Consider the following 16,294-nt stretch of genomic DNA (forward strand, 5'->3'; position numbering starts at 1 on the left):
GTCCACACAGGACACTTTTCCTAACGGCAGCTTCATCTAATGGTGAATGCAGGGTGGGTAGAGGCACCTGGGCCCACCTAACACCACCAGGTTCTGACTGAGGGCCCTTCAAAACCAGGTAACCTGTAACAAGTTTCAGGTCTTCATAACACCATGTGCAGGCCCTGAACTATTTCCTACTCTTTCTTCTGTCCCTGGTAGTTCCTCTGCTGGTTGGTCGCCATGGGCGACTGGCTTCCCAGAGTGGACGCTCTCAGTACTTTGGAGTCCTGGTGGGTTTTTTTGGCAGCAGCACATTGCACACATCTCTCCTGCTCAGCCAGCCCAGACTGAGCTGAGCTCTTCCCTTTTCTGTGCTCCACAGAGCATGTCTGGAAAGCGGGGTGCGGCCTCTTGGACCCAAAGCTATTTGTTAACTATCTCATTGCCAGTGCAGTGTTCACACACCCTGGCTACGTCTACACTAGAGCGCTACGTCGCAGTAGAGTATTTCGAAGTAGCGACATCGAAGACGCTACTTCGACGCAGAGTGTCTACACACCCTCCAGGCCCGGCACCATCAAAGTTCGATGCTGAAGTAGTGCGCGGTGTGTGGAGATGTGGTGCGTAAGATTTCAAAGCTGGGCCTGCTACTGCGAAGTAGCGTTCCGGTGTAGACGCACCTCCTGTCTTAAGAAACTGCCCAAAGAGGTGAATGGCAGCAGGAAAAGTCAATGAAAACTCCCATGAGTTACTACAATGCCTGTTCTCAGTCAAAATTTTTTGGTTTAAAGTTTGATGAAACTGTTGCTGCTCAGCTCAGGCTGTAGTGGGGACTTGCTGTTTCTCTATGTAAGTGGTATAGGTGCCCCTCTGTAGGACAGTGGTCTAGCCCCAGTACATGTGTGGATTACATGTGCACAGATCTCTGAGTGAACCATGTTGCATGCCCCAGGAGGACAGACCTAAAGAGACTCCAGGAGCTCCAGAGTAAAAAGAAAAAAACCCAACCTTTTAAATCCTCCTTTTCTGTTACTCTGCAACTAGCATCACCACTGGTGGTACCTCTGCTGAACGTTTGCCAAGGACAGCGTTAGGTGCAATGTGGTGCAGCCGTAGCAATGAATCCAAAATCGATCTCTGGACTAACACAGTCTTTTGATAAATATCCCCGTCTAACTAGGATGAAAATGGAGCTGGCTTATCTGATGAAGACTTGCGAGCCGAGGTGGACACTTTCATGTTTGGGGGTCATGATACCACAGCCAGTGGGATCTCCTGGACTTTATACTGCCTGGCCCAGCACCCAGAGCACCAGCAGAAATGCAGAGAAGAGATACGGGAGCTTCTGGGAGATCAGGAGGCCATTCAGTGGTGAGAGCTCACATTTTATTTCATGGCATTTCCTTTCAGGATTATTTCTGGTCAACTAAGATATTCTTGAGTCCCTTCATCTCAGGTGTCAGGCAGTGCAATATGTTGTCTTACATTTAGTTGGAGTCTGATCCAAAGCCCAGTTGTAATCCAGAGGAGTCTTTCTGATGGTTTTTGGATTAGAGTTTTGAACAGGACTTTCATTGTCTTTAACATGAATATTTGCAAGAACTTTTGATATTTTGCATGTCAATGAGATGGCCAAAGACCTGAGGATTCAGTTAGCTCTGACTTATATAAATCCAACAACTGCCTCCATTAAACATATGTAGGCACTACTTTGTGGGGCTCTTGTTCTTTACTGGCTGGCTCTGCAGAGGCATTTGGTTAATGCTGCAGCTGACACAAGTGATGAGACTGACATATAAACAAGCCACTTAACGGTGCCATATGTGACTTTCAGATCTACTGAAAAGAAGTGGTTACTATGCTTCAAAGCTGAGCTGCAAAAATGCCATGAAAATCTGCCAGCTTCAGTGCAAAATTTTATCCATCTAATCTAGATACTTAAGTAACTTGTGTCACTGTCATTTGTATGAGAACCTTGGGTGACCATGAGAAAATTAAATAATATTTTATTTGTCCATTAAAAACTTCAGTTGTCAAAGGGAAGCAGAATTTTGCAACACTGTTTTAGTTAGGATCACTCAGGTTATGTCTACACAGCAAAGTTATTTTGAAATAACTTTGTGAACGTCTGCACAACACAATGGGTATTCCAAAATAATTTCAAAATAGCAGTCGGTTCGAGGTTCGTGGATGGTATAGTTATCATTGAGGAAGATGAGAAGCTAGTGAAAACGGTGTAGGTATTAACTGAAGAAGGGAAGCGGTACAGATTGATTATGAACATCGATTAAACAAAACCAATTGTGTTTGGAGATAAGGAAGTAGGAAGGAAGATCAGCGTTGATGGTATTGAACTAAAAATGTAGAGAAGTTCACATATCTGGGGAGCAACATAACATATGATTTAGACTGTAAGAAAGAAATAGTAACTAGAATAGTGAAAGCAAGAGTGAGTTTGAAGATGATGGATAAGATCTGGAAAAGCAAAGCAATTAGCTTAAGAACAAAGCTGAGCGTCTTGCAAATGTGTGTATTCAGCAGCATGTTGTACGGATGTGAGACATGGATGATAACGAAAGATTCGAAAAGAAGAATATTGATGTTTGAAAGGAGCTGTTATAGAAAGATTCTGAGAATAGGATGGATGCAGAAGGTCACCAATGAGGAATTATATAGGAAGATACAGCCAAAAGAGAACCTGCTGCAGAAGGTTATAAAATGGAAGCTACAACTATTAGGAAATATGTGCAGAATGAACGATGAACGAAAAATCAAGACCCTGGTATTTGGCATAATGGATGATTTGAACAGGAGAGGCAGACCCCATAGAGAATGAATGGGTAGATGATATAGCAGATTGGTGCGGAGCTGGTCTACAGAAACTAAGCCACTCCGCACTGGACAGTGAAAGATGGAAGGAAATAGTGAGAGAGGCATCAGACACCAATGGCCTGAGCCCACAGTTATTGATGATGCTGATGAGTCAGTTTATTTCAAAATTGGTAAACCTCATTCCATGAGGAATAGCACCTATTCTGGAACAGCTTTTTTTTTTTTTTTTAAATAAGGCTCCTGTGTAGACATAGTGGCTGTGTCTACACTAGAAAGAGTTCTTTCACAAGATTTTTTGACAGACGGAGGCTCTTTCAAAAGATCCAGCAGACCATCTACACACAAAGGCTGTGTCTACACATGCCACTTCTTCTGGAAGCAGCAAACTAATGCGCTCTCTGAAATATGCTAATGAGGCACAAATGCAAATTTTCCGTGGCTGTTTAGCATTTCGGCACATGGTTCAAGAAGCTCTTCCAGACTCCGAAGTACATGTGCAGATGTGTGGCCCGCAGGGATCTTCTGGAAGGAAACCCTCCTCCAAACCATGTGCCGATACACTAATGAGGAGTGGAAAATTTGAATCCATGCCTCATTAGCATCTTCCGGTTATAGCCCATTAGCGTGCCACTTCCGGAAGAAGCAGCACATGGAGACACAGCCAAAAAGTGTTCTTTCGAAAGTAAATCGAAAGAATGAGGCACTCCTTTCAAAATAACTCTTCCTTTCCCATTTCAGGAGGAGCATCCCCTTCTGAAAGCTTCTTTCGAAAGAAAACACGTGTAGACGTTCTGCAGGCCCTTTTTTTCAGAAGAGCAGTCCTCATGAGGCCTGAATTTTTGATCCCTGGACCATTCTATGCTGGGTGGATGCTCTCTTTTGAAAGAGCACATCACTCTTTTGAGCCATTTTTTTGTGTGTGGACACACTCTTTCAAAAGATCTTTCAGAAGAGATCTTTTGGAATGGCTTCTTTTGAAAGATCTCTGTAGTGTAGACGTAGCCAGTATGTTGGATTAGAGCCCCGAAATAGGCTCTGTCATGTGTGGACACACTATTTTGGAATAAGTTTTGCTTATTTTGGGGCTTCCCTGAAGCATAGATGCGTTATTCTGGAATAATTTATTCTGGAAAAATAACTCTGGAATAAACTATTCCAGAATACCTCTGTAGTGTAGACATACCCTCAGACAAAACTACCTGGACTGGGCTGTGAATATTCACGTTTTAGTGAATTTCCCTGTTACCTCTTTGCACTCTGTCCCCCTGCTCTGTGAGAATATTCAAGTGATAAGGTAATTATTGGCAGGGATGTCTGTGGAAAGCAAATTTCAAAGCCCTATGGCTGAATAGGAACCAAAAATTGTTGGCAACGCTCATACTCTCATTCAGTAAGACAACTTCATATAAACTGTTTGACTAATCACAGCTGAATTACATAGATGAAATTTCGTGTACAAAGAGCCAGAAACTTGCAATCAGTCACAACCCACAGAGGAAAAACATAATATTCCATGAGCAGAGAGAAGGAGGTGGAAATCAATGAGTACATTTTTCACTGTAGATTCTTTATTAATCTCAAATGCTCACCCCTACTGATTTGTCTGTAAATCTTTAAGGATAGGTCCTTCTCTCACTACTCATTCACAAAGCACTTGGCACACACTGGGAGCTGCAAAAAACATCATGACAATTAATGACAGCTTTTGCTGATTACGTAGCCACTCGGTCTTTACCGAACAAAGCCTCTGTCCTTTCAGAAACTGGTGCGTCTAGACAACAAAGTTATTTTGGAATAACAAACACTATTCTGAAATAATTTGCAAATGCCTACTATTTTGAAATATGAAATAGTGCCTATTCTGAAATAGATATTTTGGAATAGGGGCTGTGTAGACAGGAAATAGGGGCTATTTTGAAATAAGCTATACTGTTCCAGGGGCTGTAACCTGAAATAGGCGTTATTGAGTGTGGATGCTCTATTTCAGAAAAGCCGAGCATTATTGACATACTTATTTTGTGTGTAGATGCGCTATTTCAAAATAAGTTATACCAAAAAATCTCTTCTGGCATGGGTAATTCCGAAATAATGATGCTGTGTAGACATAGCCATAGGGACCATGCAGAGAGGCCTGAATTTTAAATATAGGTCAACTGCTTAATGTTTCAGGAAGATACTATGGGTGCATCTACACATTCCCTTTCGGAAGGGATATGCAAATGAGTGTGATCGAAAGTGCAAATAAAGCACAGATTTACAAATCTTGCACTTCATTTGCACAATTTTATGCGATTGCATTTCTGGAAGTGATTTTAAAAGAAACCGAACAGTTGTGTAGATGGGGTTCCTTTGGAAAAAAATCTCCTTTTTGAAAGAAACTTTCTTCCTGAAACAAAATAGGAGGAAGGAGTCTTTCAAAAATGTTTCCTCCACTCCCACTGAAGGAACCCCATCTACACAGCTGTTTATTTTTTCCAAAAAAAAAATCACTTCTGGAAATGTGATCACGCGAGATTGTGCAAATGAAGTGGGAGATTTGTAAATTTGAGCTTCCTTTGCATTTTTAATCGCACTCATTTGCATTCCCCTTCCACTAGGGGAACGTAGCATAGATGCAGCCTATGGCTACATCTACATGAGACGTACGTGTCAACAGAAGTGACTGCTGGAAGGGATTTCCGGGCAAAGCTTCTATCAACAGATTGCATCTACACATAAAAGCAGATCGAAAGAGCAATCTGCTGTGTTGACTGAGAGCAGCCAAATTGCCCCTTTCCCTCTTGTCAGAACGGCTGATCGGAAGCTCTGCAAACAGAGCTGCCCAGAGAACCAGAAGCCCTGTCTTTCAACATAAGGGCCTCAAAGCATCTACATGGCTGTTTTGTTGACAGGAAACTGTCAAGAAAGGCATTATACCTGAATGCAGAGAGGTATAAAGCTGCTGGCAGATGTGATGGGTTTGGTCGACAAACTGTCAACAAAGCACATTTTGCGTGTAGACACTCGGTGGGTTTTTCCAACAAAAGCCCGGGTTTGCCAGAAAAACCCTCTTGTGTAGATGTAGCCTATATGTCCAACTCTTCAAACACTTATGATTAAGCCTACTGCTAACTTCTGCGGGGGAATATTGATGTCATGAATGGCACTATGACTGCCGTAAGGCTATCGGGCATTTGTATTACGGTAGCACTGAGGTGCTACGGTTCACACTGTGGGGCCGGGGGATACAGAAATGCATATTAAGGAATTGTCCTTTCACTGTAGAACTGATGAGCTATAAAGTCACTCAGTTGTCTTTGTAGACCATATCCCTCAACAACATGCACACAAGAAGTTCTTTCTGTCAAATGCTGTTTGCTTTCACCTTCTGAAGTGCCTCTGTTAACAATAAGTGCGCCCTCTGGAAGTTTCTTATGTCTTGTATCCTTCCCACGTCATATCCACAGACAGCAATAAAGACCAAGTGCCCTGGAAACAAATTCACAGAGTAGCCCTCTTTAGTGCACTGCTGAAAGCAATGGAATATCCACCAGGAACCCAAACCAACATGTAGCCTAGTAGAGCACCTTGGGAGACAGAGTTAGTCAAGTCTACCATGCTTAGATCTTTGCCCTGGGGAGGCTTCACCTACACTAAACTAGCCCATGCTAATTCCATTGGGAAGACCTACCAGCAAAGGGTGGAAGCTATGGGCCAGGCTCATCCTCAGTGACTTCAATGAGAATCTCAGGACAGCATTTCATAGACATTATTCATGCAAACAATAAATGCCTCTATAAAAGAGGCATTGGCTTGGGCTTCACCATGAGTCTTTGTATGGGAATTTATGGCTTGTGAGTCACCCAGCTTCCTTTCTGATGGTTTTCATCACACAGGAAGACAATTAATGTATGTTTTACAAGGCTTAAAAATAGAATCAAATATAATCAGTGCAAAAGCAATCTAAGCAAACCTAGTGAGAAGGATCATTAATAGGCAGCAGCTAAGCCTGAACCCTGGGTTCAAGCTTTGTATGCAACCTGCAGCATGAATTCTCTGCACAGCTATTGGCTGACGGTATTATTGCACCGAGAAGGGGTGCATTACTCAATGTCTGTTGCTTGCAGGGATGACCTTAGCAAGATGCCTTACACCACCATGTGCATCAAGGAGAGTATGCGCATTTTCCCACCAGTCCCTTTTGTGGGCCGCCAGCTCAGCAAACCCATCACGTTCCATGACGGCCGTTACTTACCAGCAGGTCAGTTTATTCCATTTCCCTGTTTCCGTTAAACCTCATGTGAGGTGTACAAGTCAGTTAAAGGGACAAACAGCTATTGAAGCAAACTTCCTGATGTCGGCACCCTGCCTTGCTGGTTGCTGAGAGCTACCAGTTTCTTCCACAGCCGTTCGATTAGCCATGCCGAGACTGGGCTCACCAAATTGGTCATGTGGAATCCTGAGGTTATTTGGTCTCAGCATGGCCTCTGTCATAATCCATCTGCCTGCATTACTGCTGCAGCGGAGCCTACTGTCCCTAATAGATGGGACTAAAGACCAGCCACAGCCTTAAATGCCTCCTCCACCCTTGGTGATCTCATCACATTCCTGCAAGACTTTCCAGGCTTCCCCTCACCTCAGAGCCGTTCCACCCAGAGGATGAGGTGGGATGGCTGTGATAAATGGGAGGACCTTGGGGCTCTCAAATGGCCAATGCATAACCCCTGGCCCTATGTAATCCCCCAGTCCCATTATTGGGGGGAGGGTAAAGGAATGGATGCAGAGCAGGCGAGGGTTGGGGCCTAGGGCACTGGTGGGGAGTAGCCTCCAGCCCTGCCTTTGCCTCAGGATGGCACTGCCTTGCCTCTCCCTCCCCGTAACACAATGGTTTGGGCCTGCTGAGGAGCTGAAAGGAGAATATGTACATGTAGGAGAGACAACCGTGTCCGCAAGGCCCTGGGCAAGAGGAGGGCAGGAAGGCTATTAGCCAGGGGCTAGGAATGGTGTCCTTAGCCTCTGTTTGTCAGAGGCTGGAGATGGATGGCAGGAGACATGTTGCTTGATCACTGTCTTTGGTCCACCCCCTCTGGGGCACCTGGCACTGGCCACTGTCAGCAGACGGGGTGCTGGGTAGATGGACCTTTGGCCTGACCCAGGAATGGATGTTCTTATGTTCTTATGCCTCCAACAGAAGGGGCAGGGCTGGCAGCAGCCAGCCCTTAGCATCACCCAGATTGCATCATCTCCTCTCCCCAGCCCTTGGCTCTGCCTGGACCATGGCAAGTCCACCCCCAGCCCTCAAAGCTGCCTGGAGTACATGGCATAGTGCTCCGGTGGTGATCTAAAGGGCTGGGATTCCAACCGTGGCTGTTGCCACAATAGCAGGGGTGGTGCCTGGTAGCCCTGGGAGCCTTTGAATCATTGAGCCCGAAAGCATCTGCCCCCTTTGCCCCGACCCATCAGCAGGCCTGTGTACGTGAACTTCCATGCTACTGACATCCATGGACCTTACCCTTTCCTCTCCTCCACACACGGACTACTGCAGTTGCAGGTTGTAAACATCCTGCAGCTATACAGGGAACAAGGAGGACGAAATGTTGCTCTGGTGGTTGTCTGGGTTGGAGATGGTGACGGTGGTGGTGTAGTCCATTGCTCCAAGGGAAAATCTCTGAGTCTAGGAGCTCTGCCCACCACCTCCTTCCCTCAGTCCCACGACTGAGGCAAAATGGAGCTTCTGCCTGGTTAACTCTCAGCTGTGGAATCCTGCTCACCCACTCGTCGTCCCTTTTGGGGAGATGGGGAAGCATCGCAGGGTGCAGGGCCTCTCCAGTCTTGTCCCTACTAGGTCTGTGGGATGTCGAGACACCGCCATGTGGGCAGTGGAAAGAGTGTAGCTGATGTGTCCCCCATTCCAAGCCTCTCACACAATTCTAGTTGAGCACAACTGCCTCAGAGTCAGGCTGAGCTGTGGCCTGCTGGCAGGTTCCGCATCCCAGAACCCAACAGGGCTCCTTACTAAATAAAACCCTTCTCTCCTTCTGATCCCATTCCCACCAGTGGTGAGCTGTCTATTTCAGTGAGCTTTGGAGGGATCACCAAGTAAGTCTGGCTACATCGGAGCACACTTTCAGGAGTGCCATTTAGGGACGTTCAGGGTGAAATTTTGGGGCAGGTGGGAGTGGGAAGGGGCAGTGGCTGTGCACACAGGGACACTGCTTGCTCTTCTTTCTGTTCTCCTGACAATCAAGGATGAGGGGAAAATACAGAGTGTGAATTACTCTTCTGCCCCCTCCTGTCAACAAGCAGGAGCAAGAGGATGCCCTTGGGCTGTGTACTTTCCCCACGGTGCCTGACAAAGGAATGGGAAGAAGAGCAAGCAGCATCCCAGTAATGACGGCTCCCGCCCTCCCTAAGGAAATGGTGCACTGGAGGGAGTTAAGGGACGCTGTAGCCCCAGAGTTTGGAACCAGGGAGATTCGACCTATCCTAGCCCCCGACAGAGCTCTTAGCTGGAACACAGCCTGAGGTGATTGTGATGAATTCAGAAGCTCGGAGCAGCACAGCCTTTGTGGGAAGCAACAAGAAGTCCTATGGCACCTTACAGACTAAGCATAAGCTTACGTGGGCAAAGATCCGCTTCACCTGCAGAAGAGAAGACTGAGGGGGGACTTGATAACAGCCTTCAACTTACTGAAGGGAGGTTGCAAAGAGGCTGAAGAGAGGCTGTTCACACTGGTCACAGATGGCAGAACACGGAACAATGGTCTCAAGTTGCGGTTGGGAAGGTCCAGGTTGAACATTAGGAAAAACTTTTTCCCTAGGAGGGTGGTGAAGCATTGGAATGGTCTAGCCAGGGAAGTAGTGGAGTCTCCATCCCTGGAGGTGTTTAAGTCTCGCCTCGACAAAGCCCTGGCTGGGCTGATCTGATGGGTTTGGTCCTGCTTAGAGCAGGGGGCTGAACTCGATGGCTTTTTTAGGTCTCTTCCAGCTCTCTTGTTCCATGATTCTGTGATTCATCAGAAGAAGCAGGTCTTTGCCCATGAAAGCTTATGCTCCAAAATATCTGCTAATCTATGGTGCCACAGGACTTCTTGTTGTTCTCAAAGATACAGACTGACACGGCTGCCTCTCTGATATTTGTGGGAAGCAGTTTGTTTAGAAACAGAGGTAGGATAAGAAAGATGACAGAAGCCTTGCCATGAAAGTAAACTAAGGAGCATTAGGTGATCCAAGAGGCATTGTCGGGTGCTCCCGTGAAAAATGTAGCAAATGGGACATGGACTAAAGGGATTTTCATGAGGGGGTTTAGATACAGAGGTTGAGCTGGGCTAGATACACATACGATTCTTTAACCTAAAACCAAAGCCACCTGATTTAAAAGAGAAAATAACATCAAGGAAGGAATAAGCTCCAGGAGTAAAAAGAGAATGCAGGTAGAAGCCCAGCGACAGAGTGGGGCTATTCTATTTATTGCACCGAGTGCAGCCTGTGTGCTTATCAGCCTTATGGATAATATATGATCACCGGCTGCCCTTTCTGCTCCTCCCCCCGTGGCACTGGATCCCTCCTGCCTCCTCCCACCTCCTCAGGGCACCAGATCCCTCCTGCACATCTGGTTCTTCCTGTCCCCCTTATTTCCTGCCCTGCCCCAGGCCCTCTATCACTTTCCTTATCCCCCATCATTGACTGCACACCTGAAAGCTGGGGCCCACCCACTTTTCCTGTCCTGGCTATGTCGCCTGTGAGATCTACAGATGAGAAGCACGAGGAAAGACCCCAGGCATTATTTTTGCTCTTGTCACAGCAAGTCTGGGGGGAGAGCTGTCGTGCCTTCCCATGGAGCAATGGCACTGGGATGAGTGGCCTGAAAATGCCTCGCTTGCGTGGTTGTAAGAACACGTAGCACCTCAGAAAACACAGATCAAGCAGAGGGGATCTATGCCTAAGACCTGTCTCTTGCCTGTATTCTGTATCCTGCTGTTGCTTTGCAGGTGCTCTGGTGGCGATCAACGTGTATCTCATACACAGGGACCCCAGCTTATGGAACGATCCCGAGGTAGGGCCCTTTTTCGTCTTTATAAAGCACTGTCTGTAGAATAACAAGGAGGTTACGTGGTATCATTGTTGTTGATGGCATTGTAGTAGGACCCACCGGGGCCTACTCATGGATTGGGCCCCACTGTGTATGGTGATGTACAAACGCAGAGCAAGATCATGACTTTTGCCCCATAGATGCTGCCTTCTCGCTTAGCTGGGGGTGCTCAACCGCCCTGTCCTCCACCTCAGGCCATGCCCCCATACCACCCCTTCCCCCATAGCCCGCCTTTCCCCTGCCTCTTCCTCACCTCTTCCTGTGCGTATGGTTCATCCCTGCTCCTTCCCCTCCTTCCTGGAGCTACCTTAGGCTTGGTCTATACTAGGCAGGATAGTTAATTGCAGACACACAATTCTAGCTACAGCAATTGCAGAGCCAGAATTCACTTATCTGCAATTGATTTACCTGGCCGTCCACACATGGGGAGGTCAGTGGGAGAGTTTTCCCCTGCAACCTCCCTTACTCCACACAATAGACCGCGAGGGGTGCAGGGGTCAACTGCCACCCCAGGATAGTTCGATTTCTCATGCATCTACCAAGCACGAGATCAAACTCTGGAAGATCGACCCTGAATGTCTTGATCGTCTCCATCGCACACACAAGCCCTGAGTACTGCGGATCAGCTGTTCACAGTGCTCTGGAAGCGTTACAAGGCAGGGGGAGGAGTCGGTAGATGGGCTCACTAGCAGGAAAGAGGCATCGGGGAGGGAGAAGCAGAGAGGGGTAGCCCAGTGACAGAAGTCAGGGAATTGGTGCACATCAGGGCTGTGTCTACACGTGCCCCAAACTTCGAAATGGCCATGCAAATGGCCATTTCGAAGTTTACTAATGAAGCGCTGAAATGCATATTCAGCGCTTCATTAGCATGCGGGCGGCAGCGGCGCTTCGAAATTGACGAGCCTTGCCGCCGCGCGGCGCGTCCAGACTGGGCTCCTTTTCGAAAGCACGCCACCTACTTCGAAGTCCCCTTATTCCCGTGAGCTCATGGGAATAAGGGGACTTCGAAGAAGGTGGCGTCCTTTTGAAAAGGAGCCCCGTCTGGACGCGCCGCGCGGCTGCAAGGCTCGTCAATTTCGAAGCGCCGCTGCCGCCCACATGCTAATGAAGCGCTGAATATGCATTTCAGCGCTTCATTAGTAAACTTCGAAATGGCCATTTGCATGGCAATTTCGAAGTTTGGGGCACGTGTAGACGTAGCCCAGGAGAAAAATTCCTTTTATAAACCCCAGAGGTCTGTCTGTCCCCTGGCTTGTCCCTTGTGCAGCAATTGTACCTGTGCAACATGAGCATCTGTGACAGGTAAAATGTTACCAAATCAGAAGGATGAGGTAACTTTGCACAGATGCAAAGTGCAAGCAACTATCACCCAGCCCAGCACAATGGAGTCTCCGGATGCCTACGTGGCGTACATGGGGATTTAGCTTTGCGTTCGGCCCTGGGCAGCAGTCCAATCTGCCCTCCCAAAAGACGTGCATGACGGCTGTGTGCGTGTCAGCAACTTTTATCACTCATCAGCTGAGACAATCTCTTGTGTTATCGATTGTGGCTAATCAGTCCTGGAAGGGAAGGTGTGCGAGTCTGGACTGGCAAACAACAAGGAGTCCTATGGCACCTAAACAGCTAACATGTTTATCTGGGCATACGTTTGCATGGGTTAAAACCACTTTGGCACTCATCCCTATGTCCTCCATCCCTGCCCGTGGGTGTTCAGCGCCCACTATTTTTCCCCATGGGTGCTCTAGCCCCAAAGCACCCAAGAAGCTGGCACCTATGGCTACCGCCTAAATAGACCACACAGAGAAAAGATGGAAGGGGGCCAAAAAGGAAGGGATAGTGACTTGCCCAATGTCACAGAGCAGAGAATCTGGGTCTCCTGACTGCCAGAGCAGCTTCCTTATCCACTCTTTCATGGTAGCGCCTATTAAAGGGGTATAATAAAGCTCTCTCTCTCACACCTGGCTCTTCTGGGCTCTGGTTGGAGCCAGAGATCATTTACAGAGCTGTAATCTCACTTGTACGACAAGGACACAGTGAAGCCCTCATTCAGCCCACGACGAGAATCTGAACAACCAGCTGCTCATCGAAAGAGGACTTGCTCTAATGATGTTATGTCATCTGAGTTACCCAAGTTTCTTGTTACAGGTGTTTGATCCCATGAGGTTTTCACCAGAGAACTCCTCCAAGAGACATTCCCATGCTTACATGCCTTTTTCGGCTGGACCAAGGTGAGGGGAACATGAGGATCAATGTCTGTCCACTGCTGCAGATCTACTTGGTAGTTTATAAACACGGGGTCAGTGCTGTCAAAAGCTCAGGCCCTAATCTAGGTGGAAGATTTTCCACTAACTCCAGTGAGAACTCCCCCTAGCATCCTCCAGGGAGAGAGAAGTTGTGAGAGCAGAAGTTAGGAAGATAGTGGTACCAAATACACAGGTAAACTGCAAGGAAAGAGGCTATGTGAAAAGTTTGTGAATGCCCTGAAGTAAATATGTATCACATTACAAATCATTTTGTGTGCCTTGTTCTTCAGATAGGGGTTACAAATGTATGGTTTGACCTTATTTATTAAGGACTGTCTTGTAGTCACATGCATCGTGGCTCTAGAAGAGTTTTTTTTACCGAATTGTAAAAAGTGGCTCTTCTTGCTATTTTGGTTGCCGACAGCTGGCATAGAGAAATCATTGGTCAGGGAAAGAAGGCAAGGTAGATTCCTAGGGAAGTGGGTTTTAGGGAGTTTTTTGAAGGGGGAGTGAATGTACTAGGTTGACAGGAAATGGGTAATATGTAAATTAAGTGGGATGGTGCCATTCTTGCAAACATCAAAGGTGGGGAAACAGTTCAGGACCCATCCCGCTTAACATAATTCACTCTTTCAATGGGTCATATTAATAGTAGGTGATGCCCTTTTTCTTTTTTTTTTCCCCCTTTTTTCTTCTTTCTTCCCCCTTCCCTTCTATATATTTAATCTGTTTTCTCATTTTTGCTCCAAAAATCTGAAGAAGCGGGTCTTTGGTCTGCTCCGTCAACATAAGCTCAGGCTAAAATCCGAAAGTAGAAAGTGTCATTTGCTACCTAATAAATTAAATTGTTAGCCTTAAAGGTGCCACAGGACAGCTTTTTTTGATGATTATTTGTTCTCTTCATTCCCTCTGGGATACCTGGCATTCGTCACTGTTGGAAGACAGGATATTGGGCAAGATGGACTCTTGGCTATGTCTTCACAGCAGTGTTATTTTGAAATAAGCTATTCCGAAGAGAATAGGTTCTATTCCTCATGGAATGAGGTTTACTAAATTCAAAACAAGGGGTCTTCTATTTGAAATTATTTCGAAATAGCGGTTGCGTTGTGTATACGCTCGCAACGTCATTTCAAAATGGCGGCCGTCATTCCAAAATAACTTTGCTGTGTAGATACACCCTTGGTCTGACCCAGTAAGGCCTTTCGTACGTTCTGATGAACATCTCCAGTCCTGCTATGAAGGATGCTGTAGCTGAACTATCCTTGGTTTTGCAAAAAGGCCACTCTGACCAACAAAGTGCTGCAAAACCAAATTTGCCCTTGAATTTGCTCATACCCATTAACAGTGAGCCATGTCAAGGGGGGTCTTGCTATTGAGGCATTTCTTGAACAACAAAGGGCATTTTCTGGCCTTCAGCCCAGTGATTGAAGCTGCTGCCTGAGCGGCCAAGCAATGCATTCCAGAAGCTACGTCCCCCACTGGTGTAAGTTATCATTCTTCCTTTTTAGTAAACAGAACAATAGCAAGTTATACCAGCGTTGGTGACATATTGCTTAAGTAATACACACTAGCTCAGAATTCTCTATGTTACTTCATAGCCATGCCACATATATTACAAGCACCTATATATAAATGACAGTACCATCTCCTGGTATTAGGGCTCCACTGAGAACATAGTAAAAGCTGATTTGATCTTTTGTTCATGCTCAGTGCGGGGTGATGGATTTCCTTGTAGCTGTAGAATTCTATATCTTCAATGAACAGCTGTGATGGATCCTGTGAAGACCTTGGGCTGGTCATTACATATAAATTAATAAATTGGGTGGCTTAAACTAGTTTGATTCCTTTAAGTATGAACCCTGTGGAGCACAGAGAATTGTTCACCAGCAAGTTGACCTATCAAAGTATTGCAAAGAGTGACAAATAAACTAAATCTTTTAAATTACTTTTTTCTAGTTGGATAAATGGGATGTGAAGAATCTTAATAGGCCTGATGCAGTCAGTAGTATCAGAGGGGTAGCCGAAGTTGTCTGTATCTTCAAAACCTTGTTGTTATTCTTGCAGTCAATACAAAGTCTCCCATTGACTTCAAAGGGCTTTGGTGCAAACTGCAGGAAGTTCAAGTTCTCACAGTTTTCTCTCTCTCTTCTCAGGAACTGTATTGGGCAGCAGTTTGCCATGATAGAAATGAAAGTGGCCATTGCTTTGTCCCTGCGACGCTTTGAGTTTTCACCTGATCCAGCGAAGACTCCCAAGAAAGTACCTCAGCTTATCTTACGGTCCAGAAATGGGATACATGTGTACTTGAAGAAAATCCATGAGCACTGACACTGTGAAATAAGTAGGCAAATTACATAAGAGTTTTATAAGTTATCTGATTATCAAATGCATTAAAAATCCCATCTTTGGGGTGTGTGGGGGCAGAGAGCTTTATTCCACTTGAGCCTTGAACTTGTGTGTTGGTCCAGTCAAAGATATATTTAGTCTGAGCCTTATGATGTCTTCTATTAAAACTGTATTCCCAAACACTTTCTGGTTACTTTAATGGCAGAGGGGGAAAGAAATTCGATTGATCAGCAAGGAAGGAAAATATTAATCAAATCTTCAGACAATGGAAATCAACCTACCTCCACCGATTTCTGCAGAGTTTACCTGACTTACACCAGCAGGAGATTTAGTCCTGTGTTATTAGATGAGATTTGAAAATTTGGTCTAGTGGTCACCTTTAAAAACCAATTTCTGCAAGTAGAAATCTCATTGCGACCTTAAAACATTTATTTCCTTTGCTAGATACGGGACGGGTGGGGGATGGACTAAGGTATCTCACATTCCAGTACCAATGTAGAAGTGTGGACTCACTGCTTGCATGCCCCCTTATGGCTGGAGATAGTGTTTCAAGCACTCCTTCTCTAAGTCAGAGGGTATGGGGTAAGCGATGCCGCTTTTCCACGATTTCTGCCTGTGCACGCTGGCGGAAGCATTCTATGTATAGGTCCGGTGTGTCACTTCAGTCATCGGGGGGAGCCCATGAGGAATTCTTTTTCTTTTACCATAGATGGGAGGGTACCTGTGGGTCAGGGTGCTGTTCAGTATTGTGTTGTATCCCACATGAAGATGGACTCTAAGGTGTTAGGAACATTATCCCTGATGAGACCGAGGCACATAT

At 46.1% G+C, this 16,294-nt stretch overlaps 1 protein-coding gene across 1 annotated transcript in view; it reads left to right on the top strand.

Annotated features, from left to right (window-relative positions):
- Positions 1–15,456, top strand: part of LOC142017414 (cytochrome P450 4B1-like) — a 43,525-nt gene extending 28,069 nt beyond the window's left edge. Inside the window, exons 8-12 of the mRNA XM_075002230.1 lie at positions 1,163–1,353; positions 6,921–7,054; positions 10,785–10,849; positions 13,031–13,113; positions 15,282–15,456. Of these exons, the coding sequence (XP_074858331.1) occupies positions 1,163–1,353; positions 6,921–7,054; positions 10,785–10,849; positions 13,031–13,113; positions 15,282–15,456 (648 nt within the window). The remainder of the gene's footprint in view (positions 1–1,162; positions 1,354–6,920; positions 7,055–10,784; positions 10,850–13,030; positions 13,114–15,281) is intronic.
- The last annotated feature ends 838 nt before the right edge of the window (positions 15,457–16,294 follow it).

This window comes from Carettochelys insculpta, chromosome 9, assembly GCF_033958435.1.
Source record: "Carettochelys insculpta isolate YL-2023 chromosome 9, ASM3395843v1, whole genome shotgun sequence".
In the NCBI taxonomy this organism is placed as follows: Eukaryota; Metazoa; Chordata; order Testudines; family Carettochelyidae; genus Carettochelys; species Carettochelys insculpta.